The 14,520-nt window shown below is 41.4% G+C and overlaps 2 protein-coding genes across 2 annotated transcripts in view; one reads left to right on the top strand and one right to left on the bottom strand.

Annotated features, from left to right (window-relative positions):
- The window catches only part of ARMC10 (armadillo repeat containing 10), a 13,680-nt gene extending 4,814 nt beyond the window's left edge, over positions 1-8,866 (bottom strand). Inside the window, exons 1-3 of the mRNA XM_006834403.1 lie at positions 8,728-8,866; positions 6,357-6,505; positions 1,831-1,965 (exon numbers count right to left, since the gene is read on the bottom strand). Coding sequence (XP_006834466.1) covers positions 1,831-1,965; positions 6,357-6,505; positions 8,728-8,866 — 423 coding nt within the window. The remainder of the gene's footprint in view (positions 1-1,830; positions 1,966-6,356; positions 6,506-8,727) is intronic.
- Positions 8,867-9,442: 576 nt separating this feature from the next.
- FBXL13 (F-box and leucine-rich repeat protein 13) overlaps positions 9,443-14,520 on the top strand; it is a 298,456-nt gene continuing 293,378 nt past the window's right edge. Inside the window, exon 1 of the mRNA XM_006834402.1 lies at positions 9,443-9,517. Within this exon, the coding sequence (XP_006834465.1) occupies positions 9,443-9,517 (75 nt within the window). The remainder of the gene's footprint in view (positions 9,518-14,520) is intronic.

The raw sequence follows: 14,520 nt of genomic DNA, 5'->3' as shown, positions 1-14,520 counted from the left end.
GGGGAGGGTGGTGGTGGTGGTGGTGGTGGTGGTGGTGGTGGCGGCAGTGGAGAAAGTTGGCCTCTAGAGATCCAGTTCTCATTGGTGATCTCTCAATTTCTGCCCCCGCTCCCCAACTCAGTATCTACTGGTCTGGGCAGATCAAGTCAAGAGGGAAGATCTGGGAGGTCATTTTTCTTGTCATGTAAATATATTAACGTTGGGTCTAGAGAGCTACTTTATGTTATAAGAGCAAGGGACGAAGTGAAATAGAACTTGTCTTTATAGTTAGCGCTATCAAATGCAAGCAGAGGCAAAACTATATTCAGCCCGAGGTTCTTCTTATTTATCTGCTGTTGGTAGGGTAATTATCATGGGCACAAAGTAGAGCAGTGCCAGTAGCATTTTTATTTCATATACAGTTGTTGTTGTTATGAGGTGCCATCGAGTTGGTACCGACTCATAGCGACCCTATGCACAACAGAATGGAACACTGTCCGGTCCTGGGCCAACCTCACAATTGTTGCCACGCTTGAGCCCCTTGATGCTGCCATATACAATGCTGTTGTTAGGTGCCATCAAGTCAGTACTGACTCATAGCGACCCTATGCACAGCAGAATGAAACACTGCCTGATTCTGGGCCAACCTCACCCAGCAGCTTTTCTATGCCTAGCCATGACCTATTCAGCTTGGAAAACTTATGTTCCAGAAATAAATGGTATTTATTACACTTACACTGTCCAACCTTTACCAATTCTTATGCCAGCTGTCCCTCTTGTAATCGGGTGGCAATGGCCTCACAGAACTCACCAATACCCATAATCATGGGGTCTACTCGGGAAACAAACAGAATAGAAAATACAGTCCTTTGGGTCAAGAGCTCCTCTTCTGAGCCATGCCCACAGGCATGTCCCGCTCTGGTTCTCAACCACACAGTCCCCTGGCCTCCGCTGTGCTCAGGCGAATGTTACAAAGCTTCCTGAGTGCTGCCAATAAATATACAAAGAGCACATAACCACACACCTCAGCCCAAAGGTGTTCGTCTCTAGCTCCGTAGGTCAGCAAAGCTAGCTTCTTTGATTAAGTGCCTGAAAGCACTCCACTCCACAGGCATAACTCTTTCCCTAAGCTACTCAGTGTTACTTGCTCCACGGGCTGGGAAGCCCGCTTCTCTGCTTTGTTTTGTCTTCTTGGTTCTGGATTTGATTCTGCCACCACTTATCTGTGCAATCTCAGGATCCAAATGATGAGGTCTACTTGTGACTCTTCTTTCGTGATGGTTGTGAGATCTCCAGATGCTATCTTTGAGATGACTCATTTTATACACATTAGGACGGCAAAACTGACCAGTTTTCACCTTAGAGTACTAGACACACATCTGCACACTCTCAACCAAGTCATTTGATGGGACTTACAAAGACTATGGCTAGAAGAGACGTATCAAGTAAATTCACTATACCACATCCTCCTTTTGACTTTCTTGCAAGAGTTGTATCATGTTCATTTCTATATTCTGGAGCACAGAGAAAGAGCTGAATAAATGTTGATAAACTAAATTTGCACAATTTCCTAATTTATACTGTCTTTTTCTGTTGATGTTATCTGGTTCTGGGCTGGATCCTTTACCACATTTTAGATTAAACTGATCACCAACTTACAAAGTTCAATGCATCTCTTATTGGGTGGTTTGTGTCTCTCACTCTTCTGGCTCATTCTTCAATTTTTAAAAAATAATTCTTAGCCATAAAGTTACAAAAAATAGTCTATAATAGTTTTACAACCATCCTTTAATTATTTTTTTCTTTCATTTACAGTACACCTTACACATTTGTGTTTTTTGGAAAACATACCTTTATTATTTCCTGATTTTCAACATTCACACTCAGGTTATTCAGTGCATTTAAGGCTTTCTCTTTAATATTCTCATTGGGATTGATGATCATGCTCCCAACAATTGGAATACCACCCAATTCACGAATAATGGCCTAAGAGGGAGAAAACAAGACCATGACTTCAGTATGCATTTCCTTTCCTTGAATTCTATATATCTACAAAATTTTAAAGAAACTTACTGAAAATATCTTTCCCATATAATTATAATCTGCATGTAGTTTCTGGTTTTTGTTTCTTACTATCCACAATTTTGTAAAGAAATTAACTGTGCATAAATTACGTAATTATTTAAATTGTGTTGTAGTTGTTGTGTGCCTTTGCATCACTTCTGACTTAGAGTGACCCTGTATAGGGTTTTCAAGGAGCAGCTGGTGGGTTTGAACTGCTGACCTTGAGGTTCCCAGTCCAGTGCTTATCACATAGTGCTACACCATGACTCCATTTAAACCATAGCATAGAGATAAAAGGAATAGCAGAACTAGTGTAATGATATTAAAGTAATTCACAAACAGAATTATTTTGCTATGAAATAAGTTCTCAGAGGTAAACTTTGAACAATATTATGGATTTATAACACTAAAGTAGCATTTTCCAAAAGTATTTTTTTAACACTAGTTCCTCGAGATGTTAAGAGATATCTCATATAAGAGAGGATTCCATAATTAAATATGTAATCAGAAAGGTTGGGAAAGAAGGAGGAATGCAAAAAAGAAATACAGTGAGGAAGAGGGACAGATAATGTTACACTGAGGGGGTTGCAATTATTGAGAGGAAATGCAATGTATGATTTATTGAATGTAAACCTGACGATCTGCTCTGTAAACCTTCACACAATTTAAAACAAAAAGTGTTTTTAAAAAACAAAACACTTAACACACACAAAAACTGTTATAAATTGTCTTTGGCCCCGAAACTAAAAAAAACCCCAACATTAACTACTTCAATTCTTAGAAGAAAAATAAGCTAAAAATTATTCTCACGATGCCAAGGTATTTCTTTGTAAAGATTTAAGATAACTTGCCATCACCTGCTTTGCTATTAGGGAGGGCTTAGCTTGGAGAATAAAAAAACCCTTTCCCACTGCAATTTCAGGCTCTTCCCAAGTAGTGAACAGAAATCAATTTCTTTATTCTAATGTTAAAGCAAATCAAGACACTGTAATTGGTGAGTTACACTGACCCACAATATCCAGGGTATTACTTATCCACTAGCGGTTATCGACCCATTCTATGTATGTATTGCAGAGAAACAGAAAACTCTGGCATCAGAAATACTCCAATATAGGCATCTTCACACCAACAACTAGTTTTGTTTGCTTGGTACAACTCTTTCCACTGGGGGTAGACATAACAGCTCTTCTATCATGTTAAGTCCTTGGTGGGGTTACCGGATAATTGTCGTTACAGCCATTCCCACTGCATGGCTGTAGGCTGCTCATGTGATCCAGGTCTTATTAATCACAGACTGTGGTCCCTTAAACCAGCAACTGCTTCATAGGATTGGTATGGGCTCCATGGTTTGATACTTTGTGGCAGAGAGAGACAGTAATTACTTTTTAGATCATGAGCTACAGGGTTGAAGGTTTCCTTTTCATCCTCATGAAGGAAACCTCTTTGTGGTCAAAGAGACAGAGACCAATTAGAAAACAAACTAAATAAAACAACAAAAAAAGTAAGAGATAAACAAAGCCAATAGGCAGAAAAAGGGAGAGAGAGGTCTTATAACCCTTTCTGTAACCTTGAATTGGATTCAGCTGGGTCCAAAATCAATACTATTCTTGAGTGTCCAAGTCAACTGAATCCAATAATTTGCCATTTTTGGCTCAAAAAAAATTGTGTTCCTTCATTTGTCATTTACTACTGATGTAAACAACACACAAAGAGTCTCTATATCTTCCTCTAAATATTCAGAGGTGTATAGTAAATGCCATGCTGGAGACAACTGGACTGAAATAAGGTATAAATTAAAAGTACTTTTACATGTATGGCAATATTAACCAAAGGCATCAGCTAAAAAGCTTACAATGTATTTACTTTATTCCCATGTAAGGTGGCGAAAGCATTTCAAATTTAGTTCTTTAGTCTTGGTGTAAATTCTTGCTGTTGTTGTTATTATGTGCCATGGAGTCAGTTCTGACTCATAGTGACCCTATACAGGGTTTCCGAGGCTATAAATCTTTACGGGAGCAGAAAGCCTCATCTTTCTCCCAAGGAACAGCTGGTAATTTCGAACTGCTGATCCTGAGGTTAGCAGCCCGATTCGTAACCACTACGCTATTGACTGTTGTTGTAGTAAAGTGCTGTCGAGTCTATTCCGACCCATAGCGACCCTGTATAGGGTTTCCAAGGAGCAGCTGGTAATCTTGAACCACCAACCTTGCAGTTCAAACAACTCTGCAGTCTGATGCATTAGCCAACAGCACCACACCAGGATTAGCAGCTGTCAAAGTGTGGTGCAGGGACTATATATCAAGAAATTCATATCTCTGAGCCATACCTATTAAACTGAAACTTTGGGAAAGGAGCCTGGGAATCTACAGTTTTAATAAGTTTCTAGCTGTTATAATTATTACGCACACTAAAGTTTGATTATCATTTTGGATAATTATAATTTAGAAATCATCAGAAAATTTTAGATACTGTAGTTTCCTTGATACATTTTATATGCACATGCATAAAAATTATATATATGAAACATCAATAATTATATACATAAAGCTAAGTAAAAAAGTATTACTACAAAATCATGGACACTTTTATTAAAAAATGTATCAAAATGTGAAGCTACTATTTTATGACATTATCTTCCACCTAGCTCTATATATTTCTGAAGGCTGCTTCTATCTCTCTAACCCTTCCCTGGTGTGGTGCTATAGGATAAACACTGGATTTCTAATCCCAAGGTTGGCAGTTCAAACCCACCAGCCACTCCTTGGAAGCCCAATACAAAGTCACTATTAGTTGGAATCTACTTGATGGCACTTAATAGCAACGCTTCCCTTAAGAATTCTGTGCTCAATTTACACCATGTCAAATGGCAGTTTGGGGATCCCCAAGGGGCTTAAATTGTGTTCCTGTTACATGTTCTTTGAATTTGGGGCACAAAAGAAGTCTGAAGGGACAAGATCAAGGCTATTGGGTAGATGAGGTAAGGTTTCCCAATGAAATGTTCAGAGCACAGCCATTGCTGTGATTGAAAACAATGTCTCGATGCAACTTTCCTGGCATTTTTCTCACCAATGCAGTTTTCAATTTCCTTAAAAGTTCTTCCTAGTAAGCCCCCATGATCATCCTGTGTCCGAAAAAATGCTATTAATATTACCTCTTTGGTGGTGTTAGTTGTGCTGTCGAGTCAGTTCCGACTTACAGAGATCGTGTATAGCATTTCTGAGGTTGTAAATCTTATGGGAGCAGAAAGTTTCATGTTTCTGCCTTGGAGCGGCTGGTAGATTAGAACAGCTAGCAGCCCAACTTGCAGCATACTCTTCTACCAGGTCTCCTTAGCCCCTTCAAGTCCTAGAAAAACTGTAACCATAATCTTCTGAGCTGACCTCTCTGTCTTGAATTTAACTGGCCCAGCATATCTACTGAGATCTAATGGGGCTCAGACAGCAAGTGCATCACTGAGAGAACTTGTCTGCAGTCACCCACTGACTACAGAGATGTGTTTCAACAAGTTTGTTTGGAATAATTCCATGCATGTATGAACTGGAATCCTAGGAGCAATGCTTTTTTGACTTCTGCTCGTATATATTACAACATCATCTTCAACCTATAATTATCATGTCAACAATTTAAAACATGTAGTTAAATGCTACCCTCATAGTGACCCTAAAGGACAGAAAAGAATTGCCCCATAGGCTTTCCAAGGCTGCAATCTTTACAGAAACAGACTGTCCCAGCTTTCTCCCTTGGAGCAGCTGCTGGGTTGGAACCATAGTTTTGGTTAGCAGAACATACCCACTGTGCCCCCAGGGCTCCTCTGGTTAAATGTTAGATGCTTTCATTTTTCTACTATAAACCCACTGAATTTTAAATACTTAAAATCCCATGCTATACTAAATGATTGTTGGTTGTTGTTAAGTACTGTGGAGTCGGTTCCGACTCATAGTGATCCTGCACAGGGTTTCCGAGGCTGCAAATCTTTATGGGAGTAGAAAGCCTCATCTTTCTCCCTGCAGAACAGCTGGTAGTTTCGAACTGCTGACCTTGAGGTTAGCAGCCCGATCTGTAAACACTATGCTACCAGAGCTCCTTACACTAAATGATTAGATATGCTTAATATGACCATGCTGCCAGTGACCAATTTCATAAAACTCTAGAACTATATTAACATATAGAGTTACTATTCTGTTGTGCTTTTCAGAAGTAAAGACGATGCTGTGGACATAAGGAGCCACATGTTATAAATGAAGAAATTTGGGCTCTCAGAGGATATACGAATGGAAGGAGCTTATTTGCTAAGACTAGGGTACTTCACTTACTTGGTTAACTGAAAAGGCTGCACTGTTACCCACAGTGACCAAAGCTCTCTCAATAATCGCAGGATCCTCAGTTGCCTCAAGCAGGTAAAGGAGTTTTTGAAGTTGTTCAGCATTCAGAACATCATCATATGAACAATTTGTTAAGTCTTCTGCATAAGAAGAATGTTATTTAAAGTTAATCTAAAATCAATTTTTTGTTGTTTAAAAAGTAATAATAAACATATACTGATGCCAGGCATAGTTTTAAGCACTTTTTATAAGTGATACCACTTAATTATCAAACAATCCTAGGAAGATTTTTTTATAGCAGCCCTGTACAGGGTTTCCAAGGCTGTAAATCTTTGCAGGAACAGAAAGCCTCATTTTTCTCCCACAGAGTAGATGGTGGGCTCAAACTGTTGACTTTGTGGCTTGTAGTCCAGTGTTTACCCTACAGAGTCACTGTGCTCCATTCCATCTTATAGATAGGAAAATGTGGCTTAGAGATGTTAAGAAATCAGCCAGTAATAGTTCTTAGTAGTAAGAACTTAGTAGTTCTCTATTAGTAAGACAATATCAGACAAATAACACATATTCCTAATGCTGACCACATTATCTGTTTCTTCTTTTAAAAGCCAGGCACATCCATTCACTGGAACACATGCCTATAGAGCATAAATTAAGCAACAGGATTTTCTGGTCACAATTTTAAGAGCACCTCAGGCAAAATGAAAAGCTACAGTAGTAACCTAACTGCATTGTTTGTGCAGCATTTTTGCTCAGTATATGTGACCAAGGTATGATAACCAGGATGCTAAAATAACATTCCTGCTAAAGGTGAGGACAAAAGGTCATCGTTTTGAGTATAAACAAGAACAGTCAAATGCTGGATCTGCTTAGGTTTTATAGCCTGCAAAAAAACAGAAATAGTTTTTTAAAGCAGACTTTGCTTCATTATATTCATTTTCACACACATTCAAATTTAATTACATGTTCATGCTAAAGCTGGACAAAAGTGATAACTTGTATTTATTCAAAGTAAAGTTATAATAGATTTTAAATATATATTTTTGCTGTTGAGAACATACACAGCAAAACGCATCCCAATTTAGCAGTTTCTACAATTCAGTGACAGCAGCTACATTCTTCAAGCTGTGCAACTGTTTTTATGCTCTTTTTCTAAATATTAGCATAAATTCATTGCCCCTAAATTTCTTAACTATACTTTGCAGTTGCTGTTAATTTGAAAAATAAAACAATTCTGCAACACTATTACCTATGTTGTGTTATAAACATTCAACATACTACTCCTTCAAAATTAATCTGTGAATCACTCTGTGCATGTGTCCACAATACATTGCTGGGCAAAGGTTATACAACAGCAGGTGCTGATATGATCTCGTATCTACCTGTATGCTTTCCTTAAAAATGTACACTAAATTACTAATGGTAGTCATTTTGGGGAGTCAGGATTACAAATAACTTACTTTCTATCCTGCTCCTTGGAAACCCTATACAGGGTGGCTATGGGTCGGAATCGACTGTACGGCACTTAACAACAACAGTCCTGTATTCAAGAATACAATACATAAGACTCCTATTATTAAATTAAGTACACATATTGCTTAAAGAAGCAATCAGCACACACACAAAAAAGGTCAAACGTAGATTATGGGAAACAAGCTATCCTTCTGGGCAGCTAAATTAAAACCCTACCGTTAATCCAATTATCACTGTTCAGTCTTATGACCAGGAGCCCTGGACCCTGTTTTTACTTCTGAATCCATTATATGCCTCATTTTCACCCTATACATCAGGATTCTGGTCAATTTTATATTTAAAAAACTGATTTTCTGGCTTTTAAAATGGCAGGCGAGATGCGGGGCCAGGGTGACTTCAAGCTACCTGGCCGCTCTGGGGCTGGGGCCAGCGCAGTTAGAACTGCCCGTCTGGTATTCTTTTTTTCAGGGGAACTGCATGCAGAATTTTATGTCAAGCCTCCAAGCTCAGAAACGACCCATCCACAGTCCAGGGAAACCCTCTGGTAGCACAAAGGCCTGGGCAAGCTTTCAAGGCAATCAACATGCATCTGACAAACCCATCGTCTGCAGGATTCTGAACACGAGAACCGATGTGTGGGAAATTTTCATCTCAGGATTTTGAACAAAGAGGAAGGGAAGGTAGGGAAGGGGCTCAGTACGCAAAGCCCACCCAAGTCAAGTGAACGATCTGCCCCCTCCACCTGGGTTTCCCGGCCTCGCACTCCTAGCCAGCCTCCTCCATGGTCTCTCCTTTTACTCTGAGGGCGGGAAAGCCACGAACGCCTGTGGAGTGTTCGGGCCCCCACCCCGGCGTGAAAGAGCCCCTGACCCCCGCTCGTGCGTGGCCTCACCTGCAGACGGAGAGGGGCGCAGCCGAGCCCCGTGGCCGCCTCGCCGCTGACCCCGTGTCAGCCGGTAAATGCAGTAGCAGGCGCCGACCCCGAGGACCAGGCCTGCCGCTACCCAGCGCACATCCCGGGCGCCGCCCATACTGTTGCCGGGTCCGGGGCACGGAGCCGCTGAGGCACGGAAGACTCGCGGGGCTGCTGCTGCGCAGGCCGGGAGCCAGGCACGCAGGGTCTTCAGGGCCGGTGGACACCGCCGCCCCCAAGCACAACCTAGCAGAGGAGAAAGAAAATGGGGGTCTGAGCTCCGCCTCCCGGAAACGGCCCTGCTAAAATCCTAAAGCCTCCCGCTGGCCACTACGCAAAGGGATCAGGAGCAGGTGGGGAGCTGGACTCTTCGAGGGGCTGCACGAACCGCACGTCCAGATGGGAGGACTGAGGACTGCCGCCCGTGCACCGCTGACCAAAAATGCGCTGTCCCCTCGCTTCACCCGGAGTGCATTTAGCCCAGGTCCCAGGCCCGCCTCCTTCCCCGGGCGGTGGGGGCGGTGGGGGGGGCTCCACAGCGCCCCGCCCCGCCCCACCTCCATGGTTGCCAGGCAACGTCTGGACGCGCTAGCCCTCCGCTGGACGCGCTAGCCCTGGGCTAGGGCGTGCTGCCTGCTGTCAGGGCACGCGGAGAACTGGGTAGGAGTGAAGTTTCTGAGTCTGGTCTCTGGTCATGGCCTCTCTCCGCACTGCTAAACCTTGGCTGAGGAGCTACTTCAAAGAGAACTACATTCCCCAGGTCTGCGAGGTACTGGAGCCACGTGGCGGTGGACACAGATGGGTCTTGATGCTTGAGAAGACAGGAGTCAGGGAAGACAACCCAGAGGAGGAGCTAGGGAGTGGAGTGGAGGGAAGGTGGGACGGAATGGAAGAGAATGAGGTCTGTTTGTGACAAGTCAGTGGTCTGTGCTGAAGATGGAGATCTGAGAGAAGACAGGGATGATATGACTGAAGGGGGGAGTGGCTGATAGCTCCCAGGGAGAGAAGAGTGAGTATAGAGCCCCAACTCCTGCTTTTAAGATTTGAATCAGGCCTGGGAATGGCCGAAGCCCTGATTTGAACTGGAGGAGCCTACAGGAGACACTGAGAGAGAAGAGCCACTGAGAAAGTCAGAAAAGTCACATGTCTATGTCATGAAGAGGGTGTCTTAAAGGAGTGAGCAATGTTATCACCTAAGGTATAGAACTGAAGGGAGGCCCAAGCTGAGCCTACGGAAAGTGGTTTCAATGGGCCGTTGAGTGCGGAAGAGAAATTGAAGTTAGCTGAGGAGACCTTTAGACAATGTAGCCAGCTTTGTGAGAGGAAGGGCCCACAACCAGACTGATTTTAGATAGGAGGAAGGTCTTTAATCTCCTCTTTCCCTATTATAATAAGACAGAAAGACAGGATGGGGTGGGTGGTAGAATTTCTTAGGCTTGATAGGGGGCCAAGAAGGTTCTCTAGTGGTATTTTCTGTTGGAATAGTTGGTGAGATTTCTTGCTAAGAATGTGTGTGTTTCACTAGGTTGGGGTTGCAATACGAGGTTTGAGTTACAGTGGATGTTGAAGGAGAGAGGTGTCTAGGGAAGGAAACGAACAGAGCAGGGTTGAGAACCCTGCAGTGGGGAGTAACTCTCCTGTACATTTGAGGGCAATTAATTACAGTACCCCTCCTTTTAGGATGATCATTTAGAAGTATTTATTGAATTGTTAAATGCATCCCTGTGACAAAGCATTTCTACTTCTAAAAGATCTATTTGAGAGAAATATTTGCCCATGTGCTCAGGGAAAGACACGGACAAGAATATTCATGTTAACATTGTTACATAGTGAAGATGATAAAAAAAAAAAAAGAACAAAACTTAATGTAAATTAAAACCAAAACCAAACCCCTGCCATCGTGTCTACTCCTACTCATAGTGGCCCTATAGGATTTCTGAGGCTGTAAATCTTTATGGAAGCAGACAAGGAATGGGATATTTTATAGAAGGCAGTATATCTGTTATCTATTGAGAAAAAAGATAACCAAGAAATATCAAGTAAAAAAGGAAATTGCCCAACCAAGCATCTAATATAATCTAGCTATCTGTTCATATTCATATGTGTATATATACATATGACTGAAAAGTCTGTTTGATATATAAGATAAGTGGTTCAAGCTCACCAGCTGCTCCTCAGAAATCCTATACAGGGTTGCTATGGGGGTCAGAACTGACTCTACAGCACTTAGCAACAACATATATATATATATATATATATGTGTTGCTGTTGTTGTGAAGTGCTGTTGAGTCAGTTCCGACCCATAGTGACCCTGTATAGGGTTTCTGAGGAGCAGCTGGTGAGCTTGAACCGCCGACCTTTCAGTTCAAATGGCTTTATAGTCTGGCGCATTAACCCACATCGCCACGCCAGGATATCTATATATATAGATCTCTCTCTCTCTATATAGAGAGAGATACAGACATATAGAGATATGTTAAAGAGCTCTGGTAGTGTAGTGGTTACATATTGGGCTGCTAATCTCATTGTCAGCAGTTCGAAACTACAAGCTGTTTCACAGGAGAAAGATGAGGCTTTCTGCTCCTGTAAAGATTTACAGCCTCGGAAACCCTATACAGGGTTGCTATGAGTCGGAACTGACTCCAGGGCACATAATAACAACAACAATAGATATGTTTATGTATGTGTATGTATCTATATTTAAGACAAAACAAAACACTGCTACAGAGTAGATTCCAACTCATAGTGACCCTATGTAGGGTGTCCAATACTGTAAATCTTTATGGGAGCAGACAGTCTCATCTTTCTCCTGTGGAGCAGCTGGTGGGTTTGAACTACCAACCTTGAGATTACCAGCCGAATGCCTAACCCACAGTGCCACCAGGGTTGTAAATAATACATGTGAAGACTATATGCCAACCTATTTACAACAGTAGATGCTTTGGGGGACTACTTGGGGGATGAAGGAGAGTTCTGTTGAGTCTATATGTAACTATCATTTTAATTTTTCATTATATGGTTTATTCATGTTTTACCTCTACACAGTAGTATTTGAAAATATACAGAGTGTGGTGCCCATATTAACAGCTGTGTAGCATTTAGTAAGCCAGATGTAAAGGAGCTCTGGTAGCGTAGTGGTTACGAATCGGGCTGTGAACTGCACGGTCAACAGTTTGAAACTACCAGCTGATCCGCGGGAGAAAGATGAGGCGTTCTGCTCCCATAAAGATTTACAGCCTCGGAAACCCTGTACAGGGTCGCTATGAGTTGGAACCAACTCCACGGCAAATAACCACCGCAAAGCCAGATGTAAGTATAGAAATAACAGAGTTGATTTTATCCAGAATTAGAGTTTGCCAGGCAAACGTCATCTCTCATACTTCAGACATTTGTCAGAAGGGACCAGTCGCTGGAGAAGGATATCATGTTTGGTAAGCTGGAGCATCAGAGAAAAAGAGGAAGACCCCTAGTGAGATGGATTAGCAAAGTAGCAGCATCAATAGGCTCAAGCATGGCAACAATAGTGAGATTGGCCCAGGATCAGGCAGTATTTCATTCTGTTGTGCATAGGGTCGCTATGAGTCGATACCCACTCAATGGCACCTAACAACAACAACAACAAGGCATGTTGTTTAAAGGAAGAACACACAACTAGACCTACTTGTGCCACTTTAAATTCAAGCCCGTGGTTGTCCTTAGTAGCATCTCTGTGCAGCAGAGACAGGCTAAACATGAAAGCCAGCAAGAAATGAGGGCATGAGCTTGCTGCTGGGAATGATCAATTGGTCTTCTATCTGTAGCAATAAAGAGATTATACTGTAAGATGAGATCAGAGAATGAGACTTGTGGGTCAAGTCTGGAAACAAAGTCATGCCTTGCTTGAGTGACAAAATTGAACTTAAAAAGCAAGACTGAAGTATATGATATCTACAAGAAACTCATTTTAAATATGTAGACACAGGCTGAAAGTAAAAAGATGGGGAAAATATCATGCAAAACCCAATCATAAGAAAGCTAGGGTACTTATTAATGTAATGCCAGACAAAATTCAAGATACTATTCAAGGCAAGGAATGTTACTAGAGATAAAGAGGGATATTTCTTAATGATAAAAGGGGCAAATACATCAGGATAACATTACAGTTATAAACATGAATGCGCCTAGTAACAGAGCTTCAAAAGAGCATGGACCAAAAACTGATACAACCAAAGAGACAATCAAATAAATTCACATCACAGTAGGAGATTTTAATATCACCTTCTCAGTGATTGATAGAACAAGTAGACCAAAAATCATTAAAGATTTGAATACCTGGTTGACAATTTCAACCACCTAGACATAATGGACATTTACAGACTATTTTACCCAACAACTGTAGAACAAGTACATATGGAATGTGCCTTTGCCTACATCAATCATATGCTGGCCATAAAACAATCTCAGCATATTTCAAAGGATTGAAGTGAATTAGAAATAAATAACAATAAGATATCTAGAGAAGACCCAAATATTTGGAAGATGAATACAATTTAACCCATAGACTAAAGAAGAATTAAAAAGTAAATTAAAATATATTTTGAAATGAGCAGCAGTACTTAGGAAAAAGCTTGTAGATTTAAATACTTATATTAGACATAATACCACAAGATTTAAAATCAAACCCACTGCTGGCAAGTCAATTTTGATACATAGTGACTTTATGTGAGGGTTTCTGAGGCCGTATTTGTTTATGGGAACAGAAAGCTGCCTCTTTCTCTGGCAGGCTTTTACCTTGTTGTTGTTAAGTGCCGTAGGGGTGGTTCTGAAGTGACTCTATAGAACCTCTCTGAGGCATTTTCAGTCTTGGCGGGAGCATAAAGCCTCATTTTCCCCCACAGTCTGTCTAGTGGACTCAAACCACAGGCCTTGTGGTTCGCAGTCCAGTGCTTATTATCATTTGTATCTGTTGTTAGGTGTCATTGAGTCGGTTCGGACTCACAGTGACTCTGTGCACAACAGTATGGAACACTGCCTAGTCCTGCGCCATCCTCACAATTGTTGTTAAGCTTGAGCTCATTGCTGCTGCCGCTGTTCCAATCCATCTCCTTTGGGGTTTCCTTTGTTTTGTTGACCCTCCACTTTACCAAGCATGCTTTTCTTCTTCAGGGACTGGTCCCTCTTGATCATATGTGCAAAGTATGAGAGAGAAAGTCTTGCCATCCTCGATTTTAAGGAGCATTCTGGCTGTACTTCCTCTAACATAGATTTGTTAGTTCTTCTGGCAGTCCATGGTACTTTTAATATTCTTCTCCAACACCATATCTTAAAGGCATCAATTTTTCTACAGTCTTCATTTATTCATTGACCAGTGTTCACATGCATATGAGGCTATTGAAAATTCCATGGCTTGGGTCAGGCGCACCTTACACCTCAAACTGACATCTTTGCTTTTGAACAATTTAAAGAGGTCTTTTGCAGCAGATTTGCTTAATGCAATGGATAGTTTGATTTTGGCCCACATGGACTTGTTTTAATTTTTTTCAGCTGTACCCTGAACTTGTGTATGAGCAACTGATGGTCTGTTCCACAGTCTGCCCTGGCTTTTTTTTTTTTTTTTTACAGATATAGTCAATTTGATTTCTACAAATTGCCAACATCTGTAAATTGTGCAGTCCATCTGTTGAGATCCACGTTGTCTAGTCATCTCTTATGCTGTTTAAAGAAGGTGTTTGCAATGAATAAGCCATTGGTCTTGCAAAAGTCTATTATGCAATCTCCAGCATTGTTTCTATC

Source organism: Chrysochloris asiatica, unplaced genomic scaffold (assembly GCF_000296735.1).
Source record: "Chrysochloris asiatica unplaced genomic scaffold, ChrAsi1.0 scaffold00010, whole genome shotgun sequence".
Lineage (NCBI taxonomy): Eukaryota > Metazoa > Chordata > Mammalia > Afrosoricida > Chrysochloridae > Chrysochloris > Chrysochloris asiatica.
Note: the sequence above shows the minus strand (reverse complement) of the source record. Positions and strands in the feature narration are given on the sequence as shown.